Below are 24,755 nucleotides of genomic sequence, written 5' to 3'. Positions count from 1 at the left end.
TTGATCACCTGGTCCTAGGCCTATTTATAGGCTGCCCAAATAGCACTCAACGGCTGTGATCAAGTGATGGAGGTTTTTGACGGCTGAGATCACATCGTAGAATTTCCGTATTTTCTAAAGTCTCAATAACTTTTTTTTTTTTTGATTGAAAAAGTCTCAATAACTTTGGAAAACCGCTATAAATAGCTCGGGTATCCGGAAAATTCCCCGAAAATTTTCACAAACTCGCCGTGTCGTGTACTTTATTATCCAACTCTCAAATTGAGGTTTTCACTTTATGAAAATTTCTGAAAATATTCTCGAACACTTTGACAATTATCGAGATCGCGAAATAATTTCTCGTACGATCATCAATAAGTTCAACACATTTTTTTCCGGGGCTCACAGGTTGCCCATTCGAATATGCAGAGACGCGTTGTAGGACCAGAAAAAGTAGCCTAAACAATGTGAAAATGCAAGTAATACCCGTTTTTAAAGAGAAAGAAACATTTTCCAAGACTAAATTAAGGCTTATCATTCTATAAAGAGATTCTTACGTAGAGCAACGTACCACTTGGCTGGTAGGGCTGCTCAATCAGTTTGAGTAGTTACTGTTAGAGGTGATTTGCATATGGATAGTGGGACCTTAATTTATTCCTAATAAATACAATACAATCTCCTGTAGGAGGCGTAACCCTGACAATGATATTGATTATGAAACAAATTTTATCATTTTAACCTATTAAGAATTACCAAAAGAAACATTTTCCATAGTTCGACTAAGCCTAACAATGAGTATCAAGCCCTAATAGGTCTTCCCTAATACGATAATCTCTCTCCACGAGAGAACCCTAAAGCCCTGCGGCGTCCCAATTTGAGCAATCATTCTCGTCCGGCGGCGCTCGGACGAATGGGCTGGCCTCTGGCCTCACCGTCGTCGTGGGATCAGCTGCCGGACGGGTAGTCATGGCTATTGCTCTTGTTCCATCAGATGGAGTTTTGCTCGAGGCTGCTTGGTGGTTCTGGCTGGGATGGTGAGCGGCGGTTGTCGTGCTAACAAGTCCGGCGATTGAACCCTGATGGGGGCGTCATCGGTCTGAACTTGGTGGTGGTGGAAGATGAGTTCCTGGATCGGGGTTTGGTTTTTCTCCGTGGTGGCGTGGGTTGAGGCGGCGCAGATTGAGGTAGGTGCAGGTCGTGGCGGCGTGCGGCGGACGGAGCAGGGTTGGGCCGATTCGTACGACGGGGATGTGGAAGTGGGTGGACTGGACCGGATCTGGCTGAATGGGCCTTGGGTGGACTTTGCTTCCGTGGGCTTTGAGTTTCTGGGCTGGGGTTTCTACCCTAGTCCAATAGCTTCTAATTTGGGCTAGGGTTTAGGCTCTTGGCTCAAACCTATGTTTTTAGCTTTTGTCTAATTACAATAAGTTTCTTGTATTAGGAACCTAACGAGTGTAGTTTGGCTTGTCTATTCGCTATGTTTTCCATAGCTTTTAGGCTCACTTTTAAAGTGAGCGATTAGTTCGAATATAGTTGGTCTATCCTATGTACTACTGTGGCTCCTCCACGAAACCTTGATCTGGCCATTGTTATGTGTCAGCGGGTGAGTATGTAATGGCCTTCTTGGCATGCGCAATTATCAATGGAATTACCATTATTCAAAAAAACAATGAGTATCAAGCATCGTGACACTGTACTTTTTTATGGTTGTTTTTATATATGCAAGCAACAGAGGCAACAATTACAAAGCGATCCTTTTTTCATTTTTGACAATTTTGTATGAAATTACAATTATACTCATTTGAGCCCTAAATGTCCTCTCCCTTTGCCTCTATTTAATGTTGTCTCACTATCTCACTCTCGCATCGGCCATCATCTTCCAAATCTTATCTTGATACATTTTCCATTCATTTTTTTTTTCTTTTATATTGGATTCGTCAATTTCTAGATATCAAAGACAAGAAGTTCCTGATCTCAGATATAATGATCTAACCTCCTACTAGCTTGATTCTGGCCATCAAAAAATGAAATTGGTAAATGAAAAAGTTTATGATACTCTTCATTTTACATGCAATTTCATTCGCAATGTTAGAGAAGTAAAGATTTTTATGTACACTTGTGTATAAATTTAGAGTTTTAATTTTCTAATTTATGGATTCTTTTCTAATACGACTTATTATTTGCATATTCTATTGTTTAACTATTTTTCATTTCTTATTTACTATTAAAATTAAGGATTTGAGACCTTGTTTTGTTGATGATTGTAGAGTACTCATCCATTTTTACTTGTAAACGTTTACGTTTGTTATAGTGCTATTTAGGTTTTGATGTGTTAATTAGGTTGAAAATTGTGAAGGATCGACAAGAGTACTAACATTTCAGATTATGGAACATGTAAAAAATTTGTTCCACAGTAATTGTTTTGTCAGATGAAAACACTCGCTCATTTCCTAGTTTTTGATAAGCAGCAGGAAGTCAGGGTTATAGTTAAGGGTGTTTTACAGATATTGAGAAGAAAGAATTGAGTATTGAGCTTCAAATGTACCTATCAACACTTATGAGAGACTAAATTACTACAACAACTAATTATAAGCAAAGGTAACACTTATGAGAGACTAAATACTACAACAGCTAATTATAAGCAAAGGAAATAAAGTGGGTGTGTATCATAACAATATTGATCAAAGAATTAGTACGTCTAGTCCTCTTCAGGTAGTCAATTGATATCTTATACAGTTGTATTTAGTAGTTTTTGGATCTAAATTTAGAGGCATTGAGTTTATTTGCCTTCTCCCCAGCCCCTTGAATCTAAATTAAGGTAGTTGAACACAATTAAGTAGAAAATTTACTTTTTTTTTTGTGTGAGAAAATTCATTGAGTATGTGAACATGGTGAAATTCTATAATATGTTAAGACATATTTACTAGAAAGAGAGCCTAATTTACTCTAGTGAGGATCTTGTTTACCTTAACAAAAACTTTTTATTAGTTACTCTAGTGAGTATCAGTGTTTTTTTTTTCTTTTCTTGACAAAGTCTTTAAGAGTAGAAAAGCTTGGAGATATTTATGAATGTTTTTTTTTTTTTTGACACGGTAAAAGAGATTTCATTTAATCCCAAAGCCAGAACGACACTTACAAATAATCCTCATATACTTGCATCCTAGGGGTGGGTTCGGTACGGTACCGGATCTTGAAGCCCAATACCACGTACCGTACCAAACTAAGTTGGTACACAAAAAAGCCTACCATTACCAGCCACAGAAGTCGGTATACCAACTTCTCGGTATACCGATATCTCGGTTCGGTTTCGGTTGGTTGGGCCTAGTACCGAGTTTGAAATTGGGCCAGATTTCAGCTAAGGCCCAACTAAAATTTTAAAAGCCCAAACCTGTCAACAAATGAAAAAAATGCAATCCTCACATCAATTTAAAGGGCCAACCTGGAAATGAACAAACTGGAAATGAAAAATAAGCTAAAAACTCTCATACATCAACTTCACTACTTGAGTTCATCACTTATTCACTTCAGTTCATCCCTTTCATGGCTTCATCACTCCATAGTTCATACGAATTTTAAGTCAATAATTCATAGTTCACAGTTCACACAAATGAATCAAAATATCAAATGATACAATAACTAAGTGCAATAGTTGAAAACAAAGTGTTCAAGGACTCAAAGTTCATCTCATCATCATTTCATCACTTCATATTTGGTTGCTGCCTCTGTGCTCCCTCAAATTCAGTTTCTGGAAATTCAGTTTCTGCAAATTCACACTTCATATGATGTTTCTGCAAATTCAGTTTTGTTGAAAATGGTAAGCCATATTTTACCTTTGTGTGCCATATTTCTGGAGGAGGCCACAAGGCTCAAATACAGTCTCTGGAGGAGGCAACCTAGCAAGTCTAGAGCCCTGCATATTTAAGATATAGTTTGTCACTTAACTTAGTTCACATCTTACCATACGCTACATTTCATCAAGACCGTAACCAATAAACAATCAACCTACCTCACGACAATGGTAATTTGGACCAGGAAGGTGGGTGGAGTAGAATGTCAGGAGTAGAATGTCAATAAAAAAAATAGTACATGGTCATCAATAATCCAAGTACTACTAACTTCATTGTCTGCCCAAGGTGGAAAGTTGGATGAGAGTTTGACAGGACCAAACTTTCTCTTTGGCTAGCTGTATCTGACTGATGGCAACCAGTGTTTGTACTCAGGACGAAGACAACGTCATGGAGTCACATCTCAACTTGAAATCAGAAACTGAAATGAAGCCTTACTTGTAAAAGCAGATGTACCCTTTCTTTAGTATCCTGGAAAATCCAGATGCAGGGCGAAATCAAGAAGATAGAAACAAAATCTCACAAAGCTGAATCATCAAGAAAAACTTAAATGAATGTTATCAAAAAACCTTGCAATGAGAATTGAAATTTTACAATTCTGATAAACTGCTCCATTGCAAATAGCCTTGAAAACATGCAATAAGATCAATGTTGCTACCAATCCAGAAATAGGGATTTTGTAAAGAATGAATGCCCAGACCTACAGATCGAATGCCCAATAAACTCTCATCCAACTTAATCCATATGAATCAGATAAACCAATGAATGCCCAGACCTACAGATCGAATCTCACCAAATCCATATGCGAGAAATTATATTTGATTTTCAGAAATCCGAGTCAAAATCATACAAACAAAGCAACAAAAGGAGCAGAAATCCAACGCCAAACTGAAATTGAAATTGGTAAAGAAAGAGAAACTGATGAATAACATTCGATTCATGACTCAATCAAGAATCCAAGTGCTTCTAGCTAAAATTAAACAAAGAGAAAACTCACCGCCGTAGGACATGAATCGAACTTCAAAGGAGAGGTCCAGAGGCGGAGAGTTCTGGGTTTGACTCAGCAAAGAACTTCAAAGGAGAGGTCGAGAGGGCGGAGAGGCGGAGATTTCTGGGTTTGAATCGAAACGAGTGGCAGAGAGAGGGCGGAGATTTCTAGGTTCGAGCCTTCGAGGCCTCGAGGGAAAGAGCGGCTGAGGGAAAGAGTGGGAACTGGATTACATCTGTAGTCGTATTATCCCTTTAGGGTTTGGAGAGTTCAAAGTCTAATCGACGGTTATAATAAGACTTGATTAATGATCAACGGCTCAGATCGATGGATATAAAATATATTTAAATAAATAAATAATATATATAATATACGGTACGGTACGGTATACCGTATTTTTCTGAAAATCAATACCAGTACCGTACCATTATTTGGAGTTTGGTTCGGTACTACCGTACCAATATCTCGGTAACCGACAAGTTGGTTACCAACATTGTTGGTTTCGGCTGGTAATCGGTTGGTTGGTTTGGATCGGTAGAATTTGCCAGCCCTAATGCATCCTACATCAGTGGTCAAGTAGGTAAGGGAAAATGTGTACCATCCACTAGTACATTGTCGCTCACTTATTCAAGGGACTACACTACTACATCTCTCAGATTACACAAAGAAAATTACCTCGAATCTCCCTTCATCAATACACTCAATTGTGGTACTCTAGGAGATTCATTGACTTGGTGTAAAAAGGAACCATAACAATGTAAACTTATGCTCGATGAACCAGCCAGCCTAAATTGGGCCAAAACCCACTAGCTTCCCCAAAAACAATGGAGTTATTTGAAAAGTAAAAACATAATCATAAAAGCAACCTTAGAGCCCAAAAAGAAAGATCAAGCCCTAGGTCCAACCAGGAAAGGCCCATTTCAGGTCCAGACAACACCTCCTCTGCTAGTGCAGACCCACGCACAGCTGCAACACCACGACCACCAGCACCCATCCCTGCAGCCCCAGCGTTGCACCACCTCGACGACACTCCAAGAGGGCCGAGCGAAACTAGGTGTACCGAAATGAACCAAATCTCACCGGATGAGGATCCACAACACCCCAAGCCGTCGACAAAACCTCCATGACGCCGCCATGAAGTTTGAAACTGGAGGAAACCAAATTTATCCCAAACCACTATGCCTACGACCACCATAGTCTCAGAGTTGCGATCCAAAACCCGACGCCAAATCTCCTCCGGAACCTCCAAGCTCGATGATCGATCCCAGAGAACTCAAACTTGCAATAGCCATCGATCACCCGTCCGATAGCAAACCCGCACACCATTAGCATGGCCGAAGGCCATCACCGACGATGGGGTGCCACCAGACGAGGGTAGACTCCCTAGATCGGGATCCAAGTACTAAGGAGTGCGGCGCTCGTAGAAAACTAGAGCTAGGGTTGCTCTTTTTTCCCCTAGAAACAATATATATATATTCATGAATATTGAATCATAGATGTGAATAAAAATTGTATGAAAATTTTGAGCGAGGTAGAAATATATGGAAAATTAACTATTCGTTTAGGACAAATACTAAGTAGAAAATTATACTCCCTTTTGTTCTCAAGAGGGCATGAAGGTGATGTGTCAAATAAGAGTCAAAATTCACGTTTTGTTTGTAGAATCCGAAAGTAACATAAGAACTCCGAAGGTGACACAGGAGAAGTCCATAAGACTAAGAGAGGGAAAAGTTTCTGAAACATAGAGGCTATGTTTGGTTGGTGGGAAAGGAAAGGAATCAATTTCCTTTCCCATGGGAAAGTGAATCCGGAGGGGGGGGGGGGGGGGGGGGGGGGGAATGGATTTCCTCCACTTTTTCCCTTCATTTGGGAAAGTGTTTCCCTTCCAATGGCTATCCCAAACACAGGAAAGGAAACACTTTCCTTTCCCAAGGCCCATTTTCCGGGAAACAAACAAGGCCAGACAGTTCAGGGTCCTTAAAGTGATATAAATGGGAGAGTTCAAACTTCAAAGTCCTTAAAGTGACGCTCATCTTTTAATTTGTGAAAAATATGCCCCAAGAAGAAAAATTCTATTACCAGGCGAATTTTTATTTTAGCTTACTTTTAGTTAAAACATATAACTAATTGTCTAATAGAAAATAATATAGTAGCACATGACCAAAGATGTAAACACAAAAAACCCACTTTCAAAAAGATTTATACAAATAAGGACATGAGCTCAGGCCCAAAAACCAAATAATGCAAGCCTGACTCCCAATTTTAATAAAAAATGACCAAAATGCTCAGTTTAATGAAATATTTACGCGTATGCCACTGACCCAATACCAACGCTCCAAAACATTCCAACTCTTCTTCTTAACTCCACCTGCAATTATGAATTAAGGTGCTAGGTTTCTGTGGTGGGTGTTATCTTCATTTCTCTTGTTTAATTGTTTTTCATTTCTGCTGAAAAGTTGTGATCTTGGTAAAGGTTTTTATGTAAAGTTGGGATCTTTGGTTGTGATGGGATTGATGGCTTTGTGGGTATGGTGTTATTGTGGATGGGATAGGCTTTAGGGATTTGTGGGGTGGAAGAAACCAGAAAATCTATGGGGTTGTATTGTTGGGGGGATTTGATTGAGTTTATTTGGTGAAATTTGTGGTTTCAGTGAGCTAGGGTTGGTTGTTGTTCAATTGGGTATTTTTGTTTGGTGGAGTTTGACTATAGGCATTGAAGAGTTTGTGGGTTTTGAGGGGAGTTGTGATTAAGGCAAGCCTCGGAATTTGTATGGTCCGGTGGTGCCGGATTTGAAGGCGGTTGGGAAGAAGAGTTTGGAGTGAGATTTGAATGATTGGACATGCATACCACGTACCCATGATTTTGCAAAAGGAAAAAAATGATAATTTATCTTTAGATGAGCTCATTATCTAATGCCACAGTATGGTATACTTGTCATTGTCTAATGCTACACGTTATAATTGTCCGCCAATGCTCAAGTAACACACATAGCCACAAATTGATTTGCACGTGCTCCACTACATATTGATTTATACATGCTCCGCTACATATTTAAGAATGTGGGTGATATTCAGAGCCATTTTGTCATTTATTCACTACCTAGTGTCAGATCATAAAAATAAATATGAACATGTCATAATCTGCATAGAGATAGAGATACAAGTACAAAACATTTTGAATGAGTATAAATGTTCATAGATAGAATGAATACCTATGGAGTCCATCGTCTTCAAGCAAGGATTCGGTAAGACAAAGTCTTCTGTTCTCTCCAACAGTGATTTGTTCTATCTCTCAATGGGGCGAGATTACTTGTGAACCGGTAGAATTGGGAGAACAGGGACCTTGACTTATATAGGTGCCATGTGATAGAACCCACCCATCAAAGAGAATTTATCACTTACCATATGCACCTCCTTAGTGGTTAAGTCACTTGATTTCATATCCTTTAAGACATATTATTAGGCTCATAATCTATAACATCAATCACAACATTATAGCCACTGATTTACTGCATATATGATCCTTTGATTTAATTGAAAAGACATCACATATTATTATTGTGTAAACTTTATTATTAGATGATATGTCCAATTGGGTTCTTACATTCTCCCACTTGGACTATCATATAATACACAATAAAGATATCAATCCAAAACCAAATTAAACCAATCTTTAGTCGACATGGACAATACATACAGTATAACCTAACTTCAAGACTCTGTCAAACACAACCACTCAAACCAGATCATAAGAAATCTTATGCAACAATTTGCATAGCACCTTATGTCCATAGCATAAGCACTTGTATTCACATGAGCCACCACAAGATATGAAAATATTTGATATAGAGCAACTGAATGTGATTACTTAACGTCTCATATCATGGTCTCACCTTATGGCTTTGTAGAAAAGCCCTTTATGCTTCCAAAAAGCTAATGTGTTTCCAGAATGAAAACACATTTCAATTCATTGTGATCAAATACTTGAAGACAATGATCTTTCAAATAGCTATTCAAGACTTGAGCTGCAGCAATAAATTGTCATATACTAGCAATCAAATAATCTTTTAACAATTGCAGAAGTGACAATACATTCCAATATTAATGAGAAACAACCAATTGTATCAAATTGCAGCAATCAATATAAACCAAATCTGCAGACAAAAGGAAACAAACAGACAAACATTTGGAGATATGCTCCCACTATCCTATGGAATTATAGCTATCAACTAATCCCATATTTTTAACATGCTTGTTAAATACTGAAACTGACATAGGTTTGGTGAGGGGATCAACAATCATTTCTGTTGTCCTGATGTCTTCAACAACCACCTTTAGCTCTTCAGTTTTCTTCCTTACATGAAGAAATTTCAGTTCTATTTGTTTTGAGCTAGAAGACCTCTTGTTATTCTTTGCAAAGAAAACTGCAGCAGAGTTGTCGCAATAGATAGGCATCGGTCTTTCTATAGTTGGAACAACCTGAGTGTAGCAAATAAGATCTCTTAACCAAACTGCATGAGTAGTGGCATGACTCAATGCAATAAATTCATATTGCATGGTAGATAAGGTAGCCTCAGTTTGCTTTGAACTACTCCATGATATTGCTCCACCAGCCATGAGGAAAACAAAACCAGAAGTAGACTTCAAGTCATCCTTATCACCTGCATGATCTGAGTCAGAATACCCAACCACATCTAATGATTCACCTTTCCTGTACACTAACTTGTAATCTCTAGTTTTCTTCAGGTATCTCAAAACTTTCTTGCCCGCTGTCCAATGAATCTCTCCTGGATTAACTTGATACCTACCAAGCATACTAACAGCAAAAGCTATATCCAGGCGAGTACAAACTTGGGCATACATCAAACTTCCTACGAGTGAAGCATACGGCTTGTTCTTCATGGCATTCTTCTCAAAATCATTCTTCGGACACTGTGACTTATTGAATTTGTCACCTCTGCTCATAGGTAAATCTCCACCAGCACAATTTTCCATAGAAAAACGCCTCAGCACTTTGTCTATGTAACTCTCTTGAGAAATTCCCAGCAGGCCCCGTTTTCTATCTCTTGTGATTTTGATTCCCAACACAAAAGATGCTTCCCCTAAGTCCTTCATCTCAAAAGACACTGGATAAGAATGCTTTAATCTCTAAAAGCAGTTTCATATTTGTACTAGCCAATAAAATGTCGTCAACATACAGTATCAAGACAATGAACCAGCTCCCACAAACCTTAAAATAAATGCATTCATCTAGAGGATTCTCCACAAAACCATTTTCAGTTACAACTGAATCAAACTTCAAGTACCACTGCCTTGAAGCTTGCTTTAAGCCATAAATTGACATTTTGAGCCTACAAACCATGTGCTCACTTCCTTGTTCCTGAAAACCTTGTGGCTGCTTCATATAGATTTCTTCTTCCAACTCTCCGTTAAGGAAAGCTGTCTTAACATCCATCTGATGTAGCTCCATATCATAATGAGCTACTAATGCCATAATCATCCGAAATGCATCTTTGGTTGAAACCGGTGAAAAAGTTTCATGGTAGTCTATTCCTTCTCTTTGAGTAAAACCCTTTGCCACCAACCTGGCTTTATACCTTTCTATTCTTCCATCTGAGTTCTTCTTTGTTTTGAAGACCCACTTGCACCCAATTGGCTTGACATTTGGGGCTGATTCAACTAGCTCCCACACTTGATTATCTCTCATGGACTCTAACTCTGCATGCATTGCTTCTGTCCATAAAGCTGATTGGGAACTATTGATGTGGCTTGGTTATAAGTGATTGGATCATTCTCTTCGCCGATATCAAAATCGACCTCTTGAAGATAGGTACTAAACTTTTCAGGTTCTACTTCTTGAAGAAATAGCACATAATCATCTGAAATTGCAGACTTACGAACTCTTTCAGACCTCCTTATTGGAACAGCTTCTGGTTGTGCTATGGCTGCTTGATTAGGAGGAAGATCTTGGTGTTCGAAATCAATGGGATTCTCAACAATCTGATTATCAAGAACAGGAGGATCTTCTAGTACTAAAGGGTATACTATGGCTGGAATGGCTGGAGCATTTGCTACTGGATTTTGAATAGCTTCTTCACCCTCTTCCTCCAAAATAAAATCCTGAACAGTAGATGGCATATTAGTCTCAAGAAACTTGGCTTTATTAGTTTCAATTATCCTAGTGGAGTGACTAGGACAATAAAACTTAAAACCTTTAGATTTATCAGGATAGCCAATAAAATGGCAAGTAATGGTTCTTGGATCTAGCTTTTTCTCTTCTGGATTGTAAGGACGAGCCTCTGCTGGACATCCCCAGGTACGAAAATGCATAAGACTCGGTTTTCGACCATTCTAGATTTCAAATGGTGTTTTATCAACGGCTTTGCTAGGTACAAGGTTAGAAATATAATTCGCAGTCTTGAGTGCTTCACCCCACAAAAAAATTGGTAAACTGCTTCTGCTGATCATGCTTCGGACCATGTTTAACAACGTACGATTTCTACGTTCTGCAACCCCATTCTGTTCTGGTGTACCTGGTGTTGTGTATTGTGCAATGATTCCACATTCCTCCAAATATTTCGCAAACGGACCCTTATGTTGTCCTGCCTCATCATATTTGCCATAGTATTCTCCTCCTCTGTTGGATCAAACCATTTTAATGGATTTCTCCAACTGTTTTTCAACTTCAAGTTTGTAAATTTTAAATGCTTCGAGACTTTGAGATTTTTCAGAAAGTAGGTAGATATGGCAATACCGTGAAAAATCATCAATGAAGGTTATAAAATACTTTTTGCCACAGATGGTATTGACATTAAAAGGACCACAAATATCTGAATGGACAAGTTCTAGAAGATTAGAACTACGTGTGGAACCTAACTTCCTAGAGTTTGTCATTTTGCCTTTTATGCAATCAACACAGATTGCCATATCAGAAAAATCTAAGGCTGGAAGTATTCCAGACTTAACAAGCTGTTGAAGACGTCTTTTGGATATGTGTCCAAGACGTTTATGCCATAGAAAAGAGGAATTTTCATTAATTAAGACTCTTTTGGAACCTATAGATTGCTCTATGAGATAAGAATCAATAGAATAAGAACACCTCAGACGCCACATGTCATCTTGAAGATAAGCACTACCAACACAATTTGAATTAAGGAAAAACTTTATTTCTTTAGAAACAGTAAAATTGAAACCATCCTTAACAAGTTTGACAGGGGAAATTAAATCCTTCTCATTGAAGGAATAAACAAAACATCCTTTAAAATCAACACAAAACCAGATTCTAACTTAAGGTGAACAGTTCCTATGGCTTCAACAGCAACTTTGACTCCATTCCCTACGAAAACTTTGACTTCATCTCTACTTGGAGTTCTCCGGTTTACAAAGCCCCGCAAGGAATTTCAGATGTGGATAGGAGAACCGGTGTCATACCACCAGGAATTTGAAGGAACAGAAATAAGATTTGACTCAATTATTGTAAAAACATGAGCTGAACCTAGACAAGGACCTAGGATAGTAAAAACACGATACGTACCCTTCTTTTCTAGCCACGACTTATACTTAGCACAATTTTTCTTCATGTGACCAGAATTTTTGCAAAAGAAGCATTTGAAAATTGTTGTTTGTTTTGGCTTAAGGTTCTGAGATCCTTTGGATGAAGAGGAGTTCTGCTTTGGAGAAGCACTCTTGGCATGATGAGGTGGGCGTTTGTAGGATCCAACAGCCTTCCCTTTATTCATCCCTGACTGGGTAACCAAAAGGACAGATTTCTTCTTTTCCTTTTTCAGCCTAGCTTCTTCTTGCACAGAGTGGGCAATAAGCTCATCTACGTTCCACTTCTCTTTCTGAGTATTATAGCTGACCTTCAGTTGGCTATAGGCATCTGGAAGGGATTCAAGAGCAAAATGGACAAGGAAAGGATCAAGAATAGGAATTGCTAGGGCTGAAAATTTCTTGCTCAGGTCAATCAGCTTCATAATATGCGCCCTAACGCTTCCTTCTCCTTCAAACTGCGCCTTAGACAGTGCCATCATCAGGTTTCCTGTTTCTGCCTTTGAGGATTCCTGAAACTTCTGTCCTATGGCTGCCAGATAAGCTTTGGCATCATTAGTTTCTGCAATGCTACCTCGAACAGTCTCATTCATGTACTTTTTCATGAACAACAACGCCACCCTGTTGGATCTCTCCCATTTTTCAGCTTTCTCCTTCTGAGCATTAGTACTGGTTGGAGTAATCACAGGTTGATCCTCCCTTAAGGCTAAATCGATATCCATAATTCCTAGGTTTATCATTACATCATGCTTCCAGCCCTTAAAGTTGGTTGCACTCAAAATTTCTATGGGTGTCATAAGCGCAGAAGAAACTGTAAAGTAAAACATGTAATAGGCCTTAAGAAAATTATCCTAAACATGTCATACAATGAACAAAAGAACAATTCAGAGAGCACAAAAAAATTGTTCAAATAACCCCAATCTTTAGTTGCACTATTAAATAACACATGTGAGCAAGAAATTTATTAGTGCCTTGAGTTCTTTATCACACCACAAGCTTTATAGAACACGAAACTTGATAAATTTTATCAACGCATGTGAGCAAGATGATAAGATTTCTTTATGTACGTGCTCTAAATTCCTTTGATGTGCTGACTTAAACTACGATATACTTAATTAACACCTGTATGGCAAGATAATATCCATATATCACATTTTAAGGTCACAATTTTGGTCTAATATTATAACCATGAACTGAGAAAAACCTGAACAATTTTAACACTTGTATGGCAAGAAAAAATCATTATGGGGTATCTCAGAACTAGACCAATGTTTTGTTTGAGTCTTATGAAGTGTATATTTAAGCGTGAAGGTTTCGATTAAAAACTTTAACTTAAATAAGACCTCAAACAAAAAACATATATTGCAAAAAATATATATATATAAACATATGTTGGATGCTGAATTGCCATCTAGCCCAGAAAAATACTCATAATGAATAATTCTGCAATTATATGTTCTACGCATTCATATACTCTGATATGCAAGAATGAAACTTAATTAACTTAGCAAAAATTGCCAAACTGCATACCAATACCTGAGCATTTTGTTCCTGCAAATTGAAGTATAATACATACATACAATTTCTGATTATATCCAACCACACAATCGAGACATTAATTGGAAAGAAAATAAATGCTAACCTCAATGAATTTCGATCCTTAAATTTGATGATAGAAGCATGAAGTATGGATGGGTATAAGCATGGAAACAACAAAATGGACATGATATGGGCTCGCATGTGATAAGAGGATGTAAACTCATTGCTTGATTTGAGTAAATAAGAAGCATGAACACCCAAAAGAAAAACCCCCAAAACTGGGTTTGTGAAAACCCATATGTGCAGCGGAAGAATGAGGATGATTCATATTGATTCCTATGAAACAAAACGCACCGTTTGAAATAAAGAAAAAACCAGGCCCCATTTTATTTTATTGTAATTTACTTTATTCCAAATTTCCCTATTGTTTTGTTTATACAAAAAACCCAAATGAGATATAGAGACAGAGAGAGACACATCATTTTTCTTTTTAAGGAACAACCAAAACTTCAACCGATCTCTATATATGCAGAGTGGCTCTGATACCACTTGTCAGATCATAAAAATAAATATGAACATGTCATAATCTGCATAGAGATAGAGATACAAGTACAAAACATTTTGAATGAGTATAAATGTTCATAGATAGAATGAATACCTATGGAGTCCATCGTCTTCAAGCAAGGATTCGGTAAGACAAAGTCTTCTGTTCTCTCCAACAGTGATTTGTTCTATCTCTCAATGGGGCGAGATTACTTGTGAACCGGTAGAATTGGGAGAACAGGGACCTTGACTTATATAGGTGCCATGTGATAGAACCCACCCATCAAAGAGAATTTATCACTTACCATATGCACCTCCTTAGTGGTTAAGTCACTTGATTTCATATCCTTTAAGACATATTATTAGGCTCATAATCTATAACATCAATCACAACATTATAGCCACTGATTTACTGCATATATGATCCTTTGATTTAATTGAAAAGACATCACATATTATTATTGTGTAAACTTTATTATTAGATGATATGTCCAATTGGGTTCTTACACCTAGAGCAAGATGTCTCTAGAGCAAGTATGCTTAGTTTTCACTCATATGCATAGGATCATCAAGATAGACACAAATCTGCATGTCTTGATTCTCTAATTGGTCTGGATGAGCATGATTGCAGCGAGTGCAGTAGTAGGATCGGACGAGTGAAGTAGCAGGATTAGGCGATGACGAGTGCAGTAGCAGAACACGAGTACAAGTGCAGTAGTAGAACTGGACGAGTATGAGTGCAGCGAGTGCAATAGCAGGATCGGACGAGTACAGTAGCAGGATTAGGCGATGACGAGTGCAGTAGCAGAATACGAGTACAAGTGGAGTAGCAGAACTTGACGAGTATGAGTGCAGCGAGTGCAGTAGCAGGATTAGGCGATGATGAGTGCAGTAGCAGAATATGAGTACAAGTGCAGTAGCAGAACTTGACGAGTATGAATGCAGCGAGTGCAGTAGCAGGATTGGACGAGTGCAGTAGCAGGATTAGGCGATGACGAGTGTAGTTGCAGAACACGAGTACAAGTACAGTAGCAAGCAGTAGGATTTGAACAAAAAAGAGTTTGTATTAAAGAAAATAATTAAGATTTAGTTATCCATGCATGAAGGTTAGAATTGTAAATGTCTTATTGACACATGGCAACAAAGTAACATAAAGAGATTATTCTCAGAAGAAAAAAAAAGTAACATAAAGAGATTAGAAGTCAAAAGAAGTAATTAAATGTAAAAAAGTAAATTAACTCATGACATATGGCAAGTGGAGAGCAGGTTGTCCTTATTTGCAAGGTTTCAAATTTCAGTTTCGGTTTCGATTTCGGTACTTCAAATTTAAGGAAATTTCAGAGAAAGTTTTGATTTCGGTGGAAATTTCGGTTAAAAATAAAGAAATCAAATTAATTGCATTTATAAAATGATATTTTTGAATGAAACTTTTACATAGACTAAACTAACCTATAATAAACTTATTTACAATGTAACATCTCTAAAATTATACATTTATAATAGAATTATGATATTTTATATGGACGAGATTGCTAAACTAGTGTTTTTATCTATGTGTATTGATAATGTGTTGTATATTGATAATGTAAATATGATTTACTTTTTTTAATAATTAGAAAATTACAAGGGGGTGGGGCGGGGCACGTAAGACCAAAACCTCGTGAATGAAAATGAATGAGTACAACAAAAGGAATATAAAAGCTACTACGATGTGGTTCGATCTAGCTGGTTGAACTGCTTTCATTTAGTATCATACAATACTGCTCCCAAGTACATGAATTTTGGAAATGATTTTCGTACTTCATCACATGGTTATTGTATGTGTACGTGTTGTTCCCTTTCCACATGCAATCCATATATCGGATATTGTGGAATTACCTAATATGATGTTACAGTGTATGAAAGCATACAATATTTGAGACGAAGCACAAAGGAAATCATGTTATGGTTGGAGCATTCAACTTTGTAGCTGCAGATAAAAACAAAAAAGTTTTTTGTTGTATTCAACTTGATTGCAAAAAAAATAAAAAATAAAATCAAAATTTCATATTTTCTCTATAAAAGTGTGAAGTAAAAATTCATTGTAGGTGACAAAAAAATGTAACAGAAATTTTAGAGAAATTTCGGACAAAATTTCGGTGTGAATTTTTAAATATATATTGTGTGTAGATATTTCGGAAATTAAGAATTTCGTGGAAATGTACGGAAAATTTCGGAAAATTTCGGGAAACTTCTGACGGAAATGATATAGCATATGAATTTCGTTTCGGTACTTCAAAATTACGGAAATTTCGACCGAAATTTTGGCAGTTTCGGAGAAATTTAAAACCTTGCTTATTTGTAAGATTTAATCCTTATAAAGGGATTAGAAATCAAAATAAATAGTTAAGGGTAAAAAAATAAATTAACTCATAACATGTGGCAAGTAGAGAGCAGATTATCTTTATTTGTAAGATTTAGTACTTATATGTTTAATTCAATCTTTAAAGGGTGTATTTTTTTTTTTTTTGAAGTAAAGATGAAATTGTGTTAATGATTTATACGATTACAATCGTACTGTAGGGCATCCAGAACAAACTCTGGAGCTTGAAAGAACCATTCCATATGAATGTCTGAATCAAAACCAAAACCTGCTAATCTATGAGCAACATGGTTAGCAGTTCTATAAGTATGATGAACACCTATAGAATGCAATTCACCTAACAAACCTTTAATTTCTTCAACAATAGTTCCCAAAGGAGAAAAATCTTGGTCATCTGATGTCACAGCCTCTAAACAATCACTCATTAAAGCAACATTTGTTATACCAAGTGCCTGGATGATCTCCAACCCAGATTTAATAGCAAGCAACTCAGTATGATAAGCAGAAGACACATTAAGCACCCTATAAGCAAAGCCAACATCTTTAAAGGGTGTATTTGTTAAATCATCTTTTGTCAATAACTTATATGTAATTTGTTAATTGTTTAATTAGAATAAAAACTATAATTAGCAGTGATTTATTGAAAAACTGGAGAAATAGTTAAGCATACCATGAGTTCTTGCCCATAAAAAGTTTTTATTTAAGTACTTGAACCAAAATTAAAATATTCTGAACACTTTTTTTTAAAACCCGACATGCCTAGACGCCGCTTAGACTAATCGAGGCAATTAGCCACCGCCTAGACTAATCTATGCGGGCCACCGCCTTGGGTCTGTTAAGAACTTTTGAACACAAGAAGAATGTGAGCAAGAACACAACAAAACTGGACTTGAATGACTTGATTAATTCAAAGCAAAGAGCATGGCTTTATAGCCTTTACAACTTTAACAGAAAGAGACAATTCTAACAAGGAAACCTACGTAACAAATGATAAAGATATGAGCACTACAATAGCACATGAGGGGACAACCCGTGCACTACATCAAAAGGAGACAGCTCGTGCTCTCACCCAAGTACAAAAGACAAAGCATGCCAATGTCCGTCCTCCAAGACAAGTCTTGTCTGCATGTTCTATCCAACTCTATCATACCCTCCCTTAAACTAAGCTGCATAACTTAGTTTACTTTGGTGACTCACACACTCCCAAGAGACCTCGAAGCTTTTGAAACTGCTCCAGTTTTAATGGCTTCGTCAGAACATCAGCAATTTGCTCCTGTGAACCACAATGAACTAGCTGCACCACTCCTTCCTTGGACAAATCTCTTAAGAAATGAAACCGTACTCCAATATGCTTGCTTCTTCCATGCATTACTGGATTTTTGGACAATTTGATTGTTGAGCTATTGTCACAGAAAATAGTTGTACACTCATTACCTTCACAGCCAAGCATTTTAAGTACCCTTTTCATCCATATTGCTTGACAAGCACACGCTGCAGCAGCCACAAACTCAGCCTCCGTTGTAGATAACGTTACAATCGGTTGCTTCTTAGATGACCAAGCCACTGCCCCCGAGCTCATCATAAATGCATACCCCGAAGTGCTCTTCCTGTCCTCCAAACACCCTGCATAATCACTATCGGTGTACGCTGTCAAAACATCACTTGCCTCCTTCTTATACAGAATACCAAAGTCAACAGTCCCTTTCACATATCTTAACACCCTTTTTGCAGCCATAAGATGAAGTTCTGTTGGTTGAGACATATATCTAGCAATCAAACTTACTGCATACATCAAGTCTGGACGAGTAGAAGTTAAGTACATTAAACTTCCAACAAGCTGCTTATAGAAGGTGCCATCAACTTCAATCCCGCTCTCATCTTTTGAAATCTTGAACCCTGGAACTATAGGATTCAGTACTGGATTGCTCTTTTCCATCCCAAACCTCCTAAGCACATCCATTGCATACTTCTTTTGGCTGATAAAGATCCCATCCTGCAATTGTTGTACTTCTAATCCGAGAAAGTATCTCATTTTCCCTAAGTCTGACATGTCAAACTCCTTCATCATTGAATCCTTGAACTCCCTCATCATTGCATCATCATTCCCAGTGTAAATTAAATCATCAACATACAAACTTACGATCAACAGTTTACCTTGGGTGTTTGTCTTGACAAAAAGTGTCTGCTCACTAGGACATTTCTCAAATCCCTCCCTTAAGAAATAGGCCTCAATGCGACTAAACCAAGCTCGAGGGGCTTGTTTTAGTCCATATAAGGCTTTTCTTAGCTTATAAACTTTGTTGAGCTCCTCCTTCTTCTCAAAACCTTTCGGCTGCTCGACATACACATCCTCCATCAATTCACCATGCAAGAATGCTGATTTGACATCAAGTTGATACACCTTCCAACTCTTGTGAGCAGCGAGAGCAAGAATGATTCTCACTGTGTCCATCCGAGCCACTGGTGCAAATACTTCAGAATAATCGATCCCATACTCTTGCACGTAACCTTTGGCAACCAACCGAGCTTTAAACTTCTCCACCTCACCATGTTCATTCAGCTTTGTCTTGTAGACCCATTTGACTCCAATCCGCTTCGCTCCTTCAGGTAAATCAGTGAGAACCCATGTTTCATTTTTCTCTATGGATTTGATCTCGGTCTCCATTGCTTTCCTCCAATCTTCGCTTCCCACGGCCTCTTCAAAACTCACAGGATCTGCATTTGTGAATAAAGCAAAGTTTAAAAGGTTCACATCAACTTCTCCTTCTGAAATCCCTTCTCCACTTACGTAGTCATCCATCCAAATCGGTGGCCTCCTATTTCGTGCTTCTTCTGAACTCGAGCTTGAGGGAGATACCACTGCATTCTCATCATCAACTACCACATCTTCACCGACTACTGCATCTTCCTCTTCATTGTCACTCGGATTCTCAATCATCTCATCCTCACTATTCCCCATTCCAAGTCAACTAATATCTGTCGTTCATAACTCTTGTCCCAATCCCACTTTTTCTTCTCTTCAAAAACAACGTCTCTGCTGGTCATTATCTTCTTTGTCATGGGATCATATATCCTATAACCTTTCGACTCATCACTAATCCCCAAGAGAACACCACTGGTACTTTTATTCTCCAATTTTGTTCTTTTTGCATCAGGTACATGCACGTGACACACGCATCCGAAGACTCTCAGATGTTCAACTGACGACTTCACACCACTCCAGACCTCTTTTGGTGTTGCATCTTTCAAAGCCACAGTGGGACACCGATTTAGCACATAGATAGTCCACTTTACTGCTTCAGGCCAGAAAGGCTTTGGAATTCCCTTCTCTGATAGCATGCATCTCACTGAATTCATCACCGTACGGTTCTTTCTTTCTGCAACTCCGTTCTGCTGAGGAGTGTATGCAGTTGTTAGTTGCCTTCTGATTCCATTTTCTTTGCAAAAACTGTTGAACTCGGCTGATGTAAACTCTCCTCCTCGGTCTGTTCGTAGACATTTGATGGCAAGACTAGTTTCTTTCTCAACAAGTATCTTAAAGAACTTGAAAACAGCAAATGTCTCTGACTTCTCATTTAGAAAATAAGACCAAGCTTTCCGACTATAATCATCAATCAAGCACAGCACATACTTCTTTCCACTATTCGAAATTGGAGAGATTGGACCACATAAGTCAGCATGAATGAGTTCTAACCTTTGAGTTGCTCTCCAGGTGCTCCTTTTTGGAATAGGTTCACGATGTTGCTTGCCTTTCAAACAGTCAACACACACCACATCTGAGGCTTGAAGCTGAGGTAACCCATGAACCATTTTCTTTCGTTGCAAGGCTTGTAATCCTGTGTTACTGATGTGACCGAGTCTGCAATGCCAGAGGTGAGTAAGGTCCTGTGTTGTAGTGTTGAAGCAGATTTCTTGGTTTGAGTCGGACAAAGTTGGCTGAATCCTTGCTACCAAAATAAACATCCGATTGGCTGTCATCTCGGATTGAATGATAAGGCCTTTATGTGGGTGATATATCTTGCACTTCCCGGATTGAATGAGAATTGCAAGACCTTTCTCCTGTAGTTGTCCTATGCTCAAGAGATTGTTCTTCAATTCCGGTACATAAAATACATCACCAATAACACAATTAACTCCATTTACCTCCAACTTGACATTCCCTTTCCCTGAGACCTTCATTCTTGTGTTGTTGCCCAATTTCACAGTATGTTGAAAGGACTCCTCTAGCTCAGCGAATAGTACCTTGTTACCACACATGTGGTTGCTGCACCCTGAGTCTAAGAACCAAAGTTCTTCTCTGCTTGCTCCAATGTCTTCAACATAGGCCATCAACAACATCTCTTCTTGCTCGTCTAGCTCGGCATAGTTTGCTTGTTTATCCCAGGTGGGACATTCATACTGAAAGTGACCGAGTTTGTGACAACGGTAACACTCCACAGTAGCCTTGCTAAATCCTTGCTGCCCTCTTCCTCTACCTCTTCCTCTACCTCTGAAACTGCCTCTCCCTCGACCTCCTTTGTTTCTCTCATCGATAGTCACCTTTGGAGCATGCTCCTCTCCACTCATTCCACTGCTATTTCTGTTGAACTTTTGCTCATGCACAACCAATGAACTTTGTAATTCATCAATAGTGAGTGAGTCGATATCCTTGGACTCTTCAATTGAAACGACCACGTAATTGTATTTCTCAGTGAGAGTCCTGAGAATCTTTTCCACAATAGTGACGTCCTTCATGTCCTCTCCATTACTTCTCATCTTGTTTGACAGATTCATAACTCGAGCAAAATACTCAGTGATGGTCTCACCCACCTTCATCTCCATGATCTCCCAATCTCTTCTCAATGACTGAAGGGCTGCGCGCTTCACTCTAGCATTGCCTGCATACTTCTTTTTCATTGAGTCCCATATATCCTTCGAGGTGCGTTTCTCCAGAATCTGCTCCAGAATTGTCCTGTCAATGGCTTGAAACATGTAATTCTTTATTTTCTGGTCTTTCTGCTCCACCTCTTCCAATTGTCTTCGTTGTGCCTCTGTCAGCTCTGCTTCTGCTTGTGGCTCAGCATAACCCGTCTGAACCAGCTTCCAAAATCCCTTAGATCTCAGCAGATTTTCCATGAGCATTGCCCAATGGTCATAGTGCCCACTGAAGCGTGGTATGGCAGGCTGCGTGAACTCTCTCTCTTCACTCATCTCTCTCCTTTTTCAAGTCACTCAAGAAGACTACAACTCTCCTTTCTCAGGCCCCAGTGGAAGGGGGCTCTGATACCAGATTGTTAAGAACTTTTGAACACAAGAAGAATGTGAGCAAGAACACAACAAAACTGGACTTGAATGACTTGATTAATTCAAAGCAATGAGCATGGCTTTATAGCCTTTACAACTTTAACAGAAAGAGACAATTCTAACAAGGAAACCTACGTAACAAATGATAAAGATATGAGCACTACAATAGCACATGAGGGGACAACCCGTGCACTACATCAAAAGGAGACAGCTCGTGCTCTCACCCAAGTACAAAAGACAAAGCATGCCAATGTCCGTCCTCCAAGACAAGTCTTGTCTGCATGTTCTATCCAACTCTATCAGGGTCTAGGCCAGGCCTAGGTGACCGCCCTGAAGGATTTTTAGAACCCAACTTCCCACTGAGCAATTTGCTGACCTCTGGCATTCACGACCTATGTTTAGGTTAAAGACCTGGGGTTTAGACAATTAGTTTAAATAACTAATTAAAAATAAGGCCACTTATAATAACTTTGTTGCTCTCTATGCCATCTAACATTTTTTCCTCATAAAACCACCAAAATATAAGAAATATCAATATTTACAAAACTGTCACTGCACTTTTAGTTGTCATATATTTTTGTAAATATACTTAGTCAAAACAGCTACTGTCATTAATTGAAAAACCTACTTCCAACGAACAAAAAAACTACTTCCCATGAATAGAAAAGATACTTCCGACGAACAAAAAAGCTATTGTCGAATGACCAAAACACTACTATTGATGCATCGAAATGCTAGTATCGACGCACCGAAAAGCTACTATCAATTTTCAGAAAAGTTACTATTAATTTTCAGAAAAGTTATTATCATTCATTATAAAAGTCACTATCTTCTTTCGAATAGTTATTGTCAACTAACAGTAATTTTTCAGTTCATTAACAGTAACTTTTTGATTCGTTTATAGCAGTATTTTTTTAGTCATTGGTAGTAGCTTTTTAATTAATAAGAATAGTTGCTTGGATGCCGTGGTATTTTCGTAAATAATGATATTTCTTATATTTTGGTTGCTTCATGAGGGATAAAAACATATGGTGGCTTAAGTGATAATATAAGACCCTTATGGGTAATTTGCTAAACAAAAAAAGAAGCAACAAAGAAACTAATCCAATGGAAAATAGGAAACTTATAGTTACTAGGAGTTCTTTGATCGTCGTTATCCAAACCTTTTATAGTCTGGATTCTTTGGCAATAATAGACCACATATAACTTCTCTAACCAATTGGTAAGTAGAAGCAGGAACGACATGGCGGTTTCAAGTTCATTAACAACCATTAATTCATCCAACATAGGTTTTCGGCTTTTGAAGAAACAAGGTTGGAAAGAGGGAACTGGTCTTGGGATTTCTGAGCAGGGAAGGTTGGAGCCTGTAGCAACCTACGTGAAGAATAATAAACTGGGCCTGGGAGCAGACAAATTACAGAAGAAGAAGCTGCGTTCAGAAACCAAGGAATCTCGACTCGCAGCAAAGAAGAGGACGAAGATACAGGAGTTGGAAAAAAGATTGCAAGAGAAGGAATTTGAGCGCGCCTTTTGTAGGGAGTTCTGGCCAGATAATGTTTGACTCAAAACCTGCATCGATATCTTCTCATAAGGTGAATTGTGACTCAACTTTTCAGAGTTGAGCATTTAAGTTCATTAGGAGTAATTTCTGTGTTAACTTTCTTAAAAGACTTGATTTATTTGCTAGTCTACTATAGTGCGAATGGCCAGAGCGGTGTTATCTTCTCTGTTCTTCCTTTGAACTCATCTGTTCGTACGTAAAGGTATGTTATTTTGGGATTTCGATTTCAGTAGTCATTTTCAATTGTCATTATATTACCTATTTACCTAGCTAGGATATCTATATATCTTTTCTCATTCAAAGTAACTAGCTCAAACTTCTTCCTGATCGAGTAACTCAATCTCTGTAATTGCAGGCATCAATGTTATTACACTTGAAACATACTAATGGATTCGGGTCCATGGGTGGAAAGGAAGAGTGCGCCTATAAAATTTGTACTCACCAATGAAAGTGCCAAACCATAATTGCAATGTTTTTTTTTTTTGTCAATTATAGTTAATTACAAATTGACAAAAAAAAAAAAAGCATTGCAGTTATAGTTTAGGTGCAAAAAAATTATATGTTCAAGAAACTGAAAAAACTAAACCAGTCAAGTTTTAACTACAGTTTAGGTGCAAAAAAAATTATATGTTCTAATTCATGGTTAGAGAATATAAAAATCCTCAACAGTCAACACTATGGTAACAAACTTGTGCAATAGCTGTAGCTAGAAGTGAGAATGCGGTGAAACTAATCAGATAGAAAGAAAAATCACGATGATGAGTTTGAGACGCAAAACTGATTTTACAAAACTAAGCTATATATAGTTCTATGGATGGAGTACTAACAAAATAGTTTTGGTTACAATATCAAAATCTTGAGAAAATATCACATTGTATTATGAATGCTTGCACAGCCGTACTCCAAGTCAATCAAAAGTTCCATACCAAACCAATGATGCGAACTAACAAACTGCTATACAGAATTTGCAACAAATGAGTATCGCAGGCCAGCCATGGTTTTTTTTTTTTTTTTTTTTGAGAAACTAGATAATTTCAGTACTTATCCATAGCAAAAAAAACACATACATCAATTTTTGTCTTGATCCAAACATAAATGGCTCAA

At 38.0% G+C, this 24,755-nt stretch overlaps 1 protein-coding gene across 1 annotated transcript; it reads left to right on the top strand.

Moving 5' to 3' along the window:
- Positions 1-23,333: 23,333 nt before the first annotated feature.
- LOC133730984 (uncharacterized) lies at positions 23,334-23,837 on the top strand. The gene has a single exon (XM_062158470.1). The coding sequence runs from the start codon at positions 23,334-23,336 to the stop codon at positions 23,649-23,651; it is 318 nt and encodes a 105-aa protein (XP_062014454.1). The 3' UTR covers positions 23,652-23,837.
- Positions 23,838-24,755: the final 918 nt, after the last annotated feature.

The sequence above is a fragment of the Rosa rugosa genome, chromosome 2 (assembly GCF_958449725.1).
Source record: "Rosa rugosa chromosome 2, drRosRugo1.1, whole genome shotgun sequence".
NCBI classification, from domain to species: Eukaryota; Viridiplantae; Streptophyta; class Magnoliopsida; order Rosales; family Rosaceae; genus Rosa; species Rosa rugosa.
The sequence above is the reverse complement of the archived record's forward strand: the minus strand, read 5'-3'. Positions and strand labels throughout refer to the sequence as shown.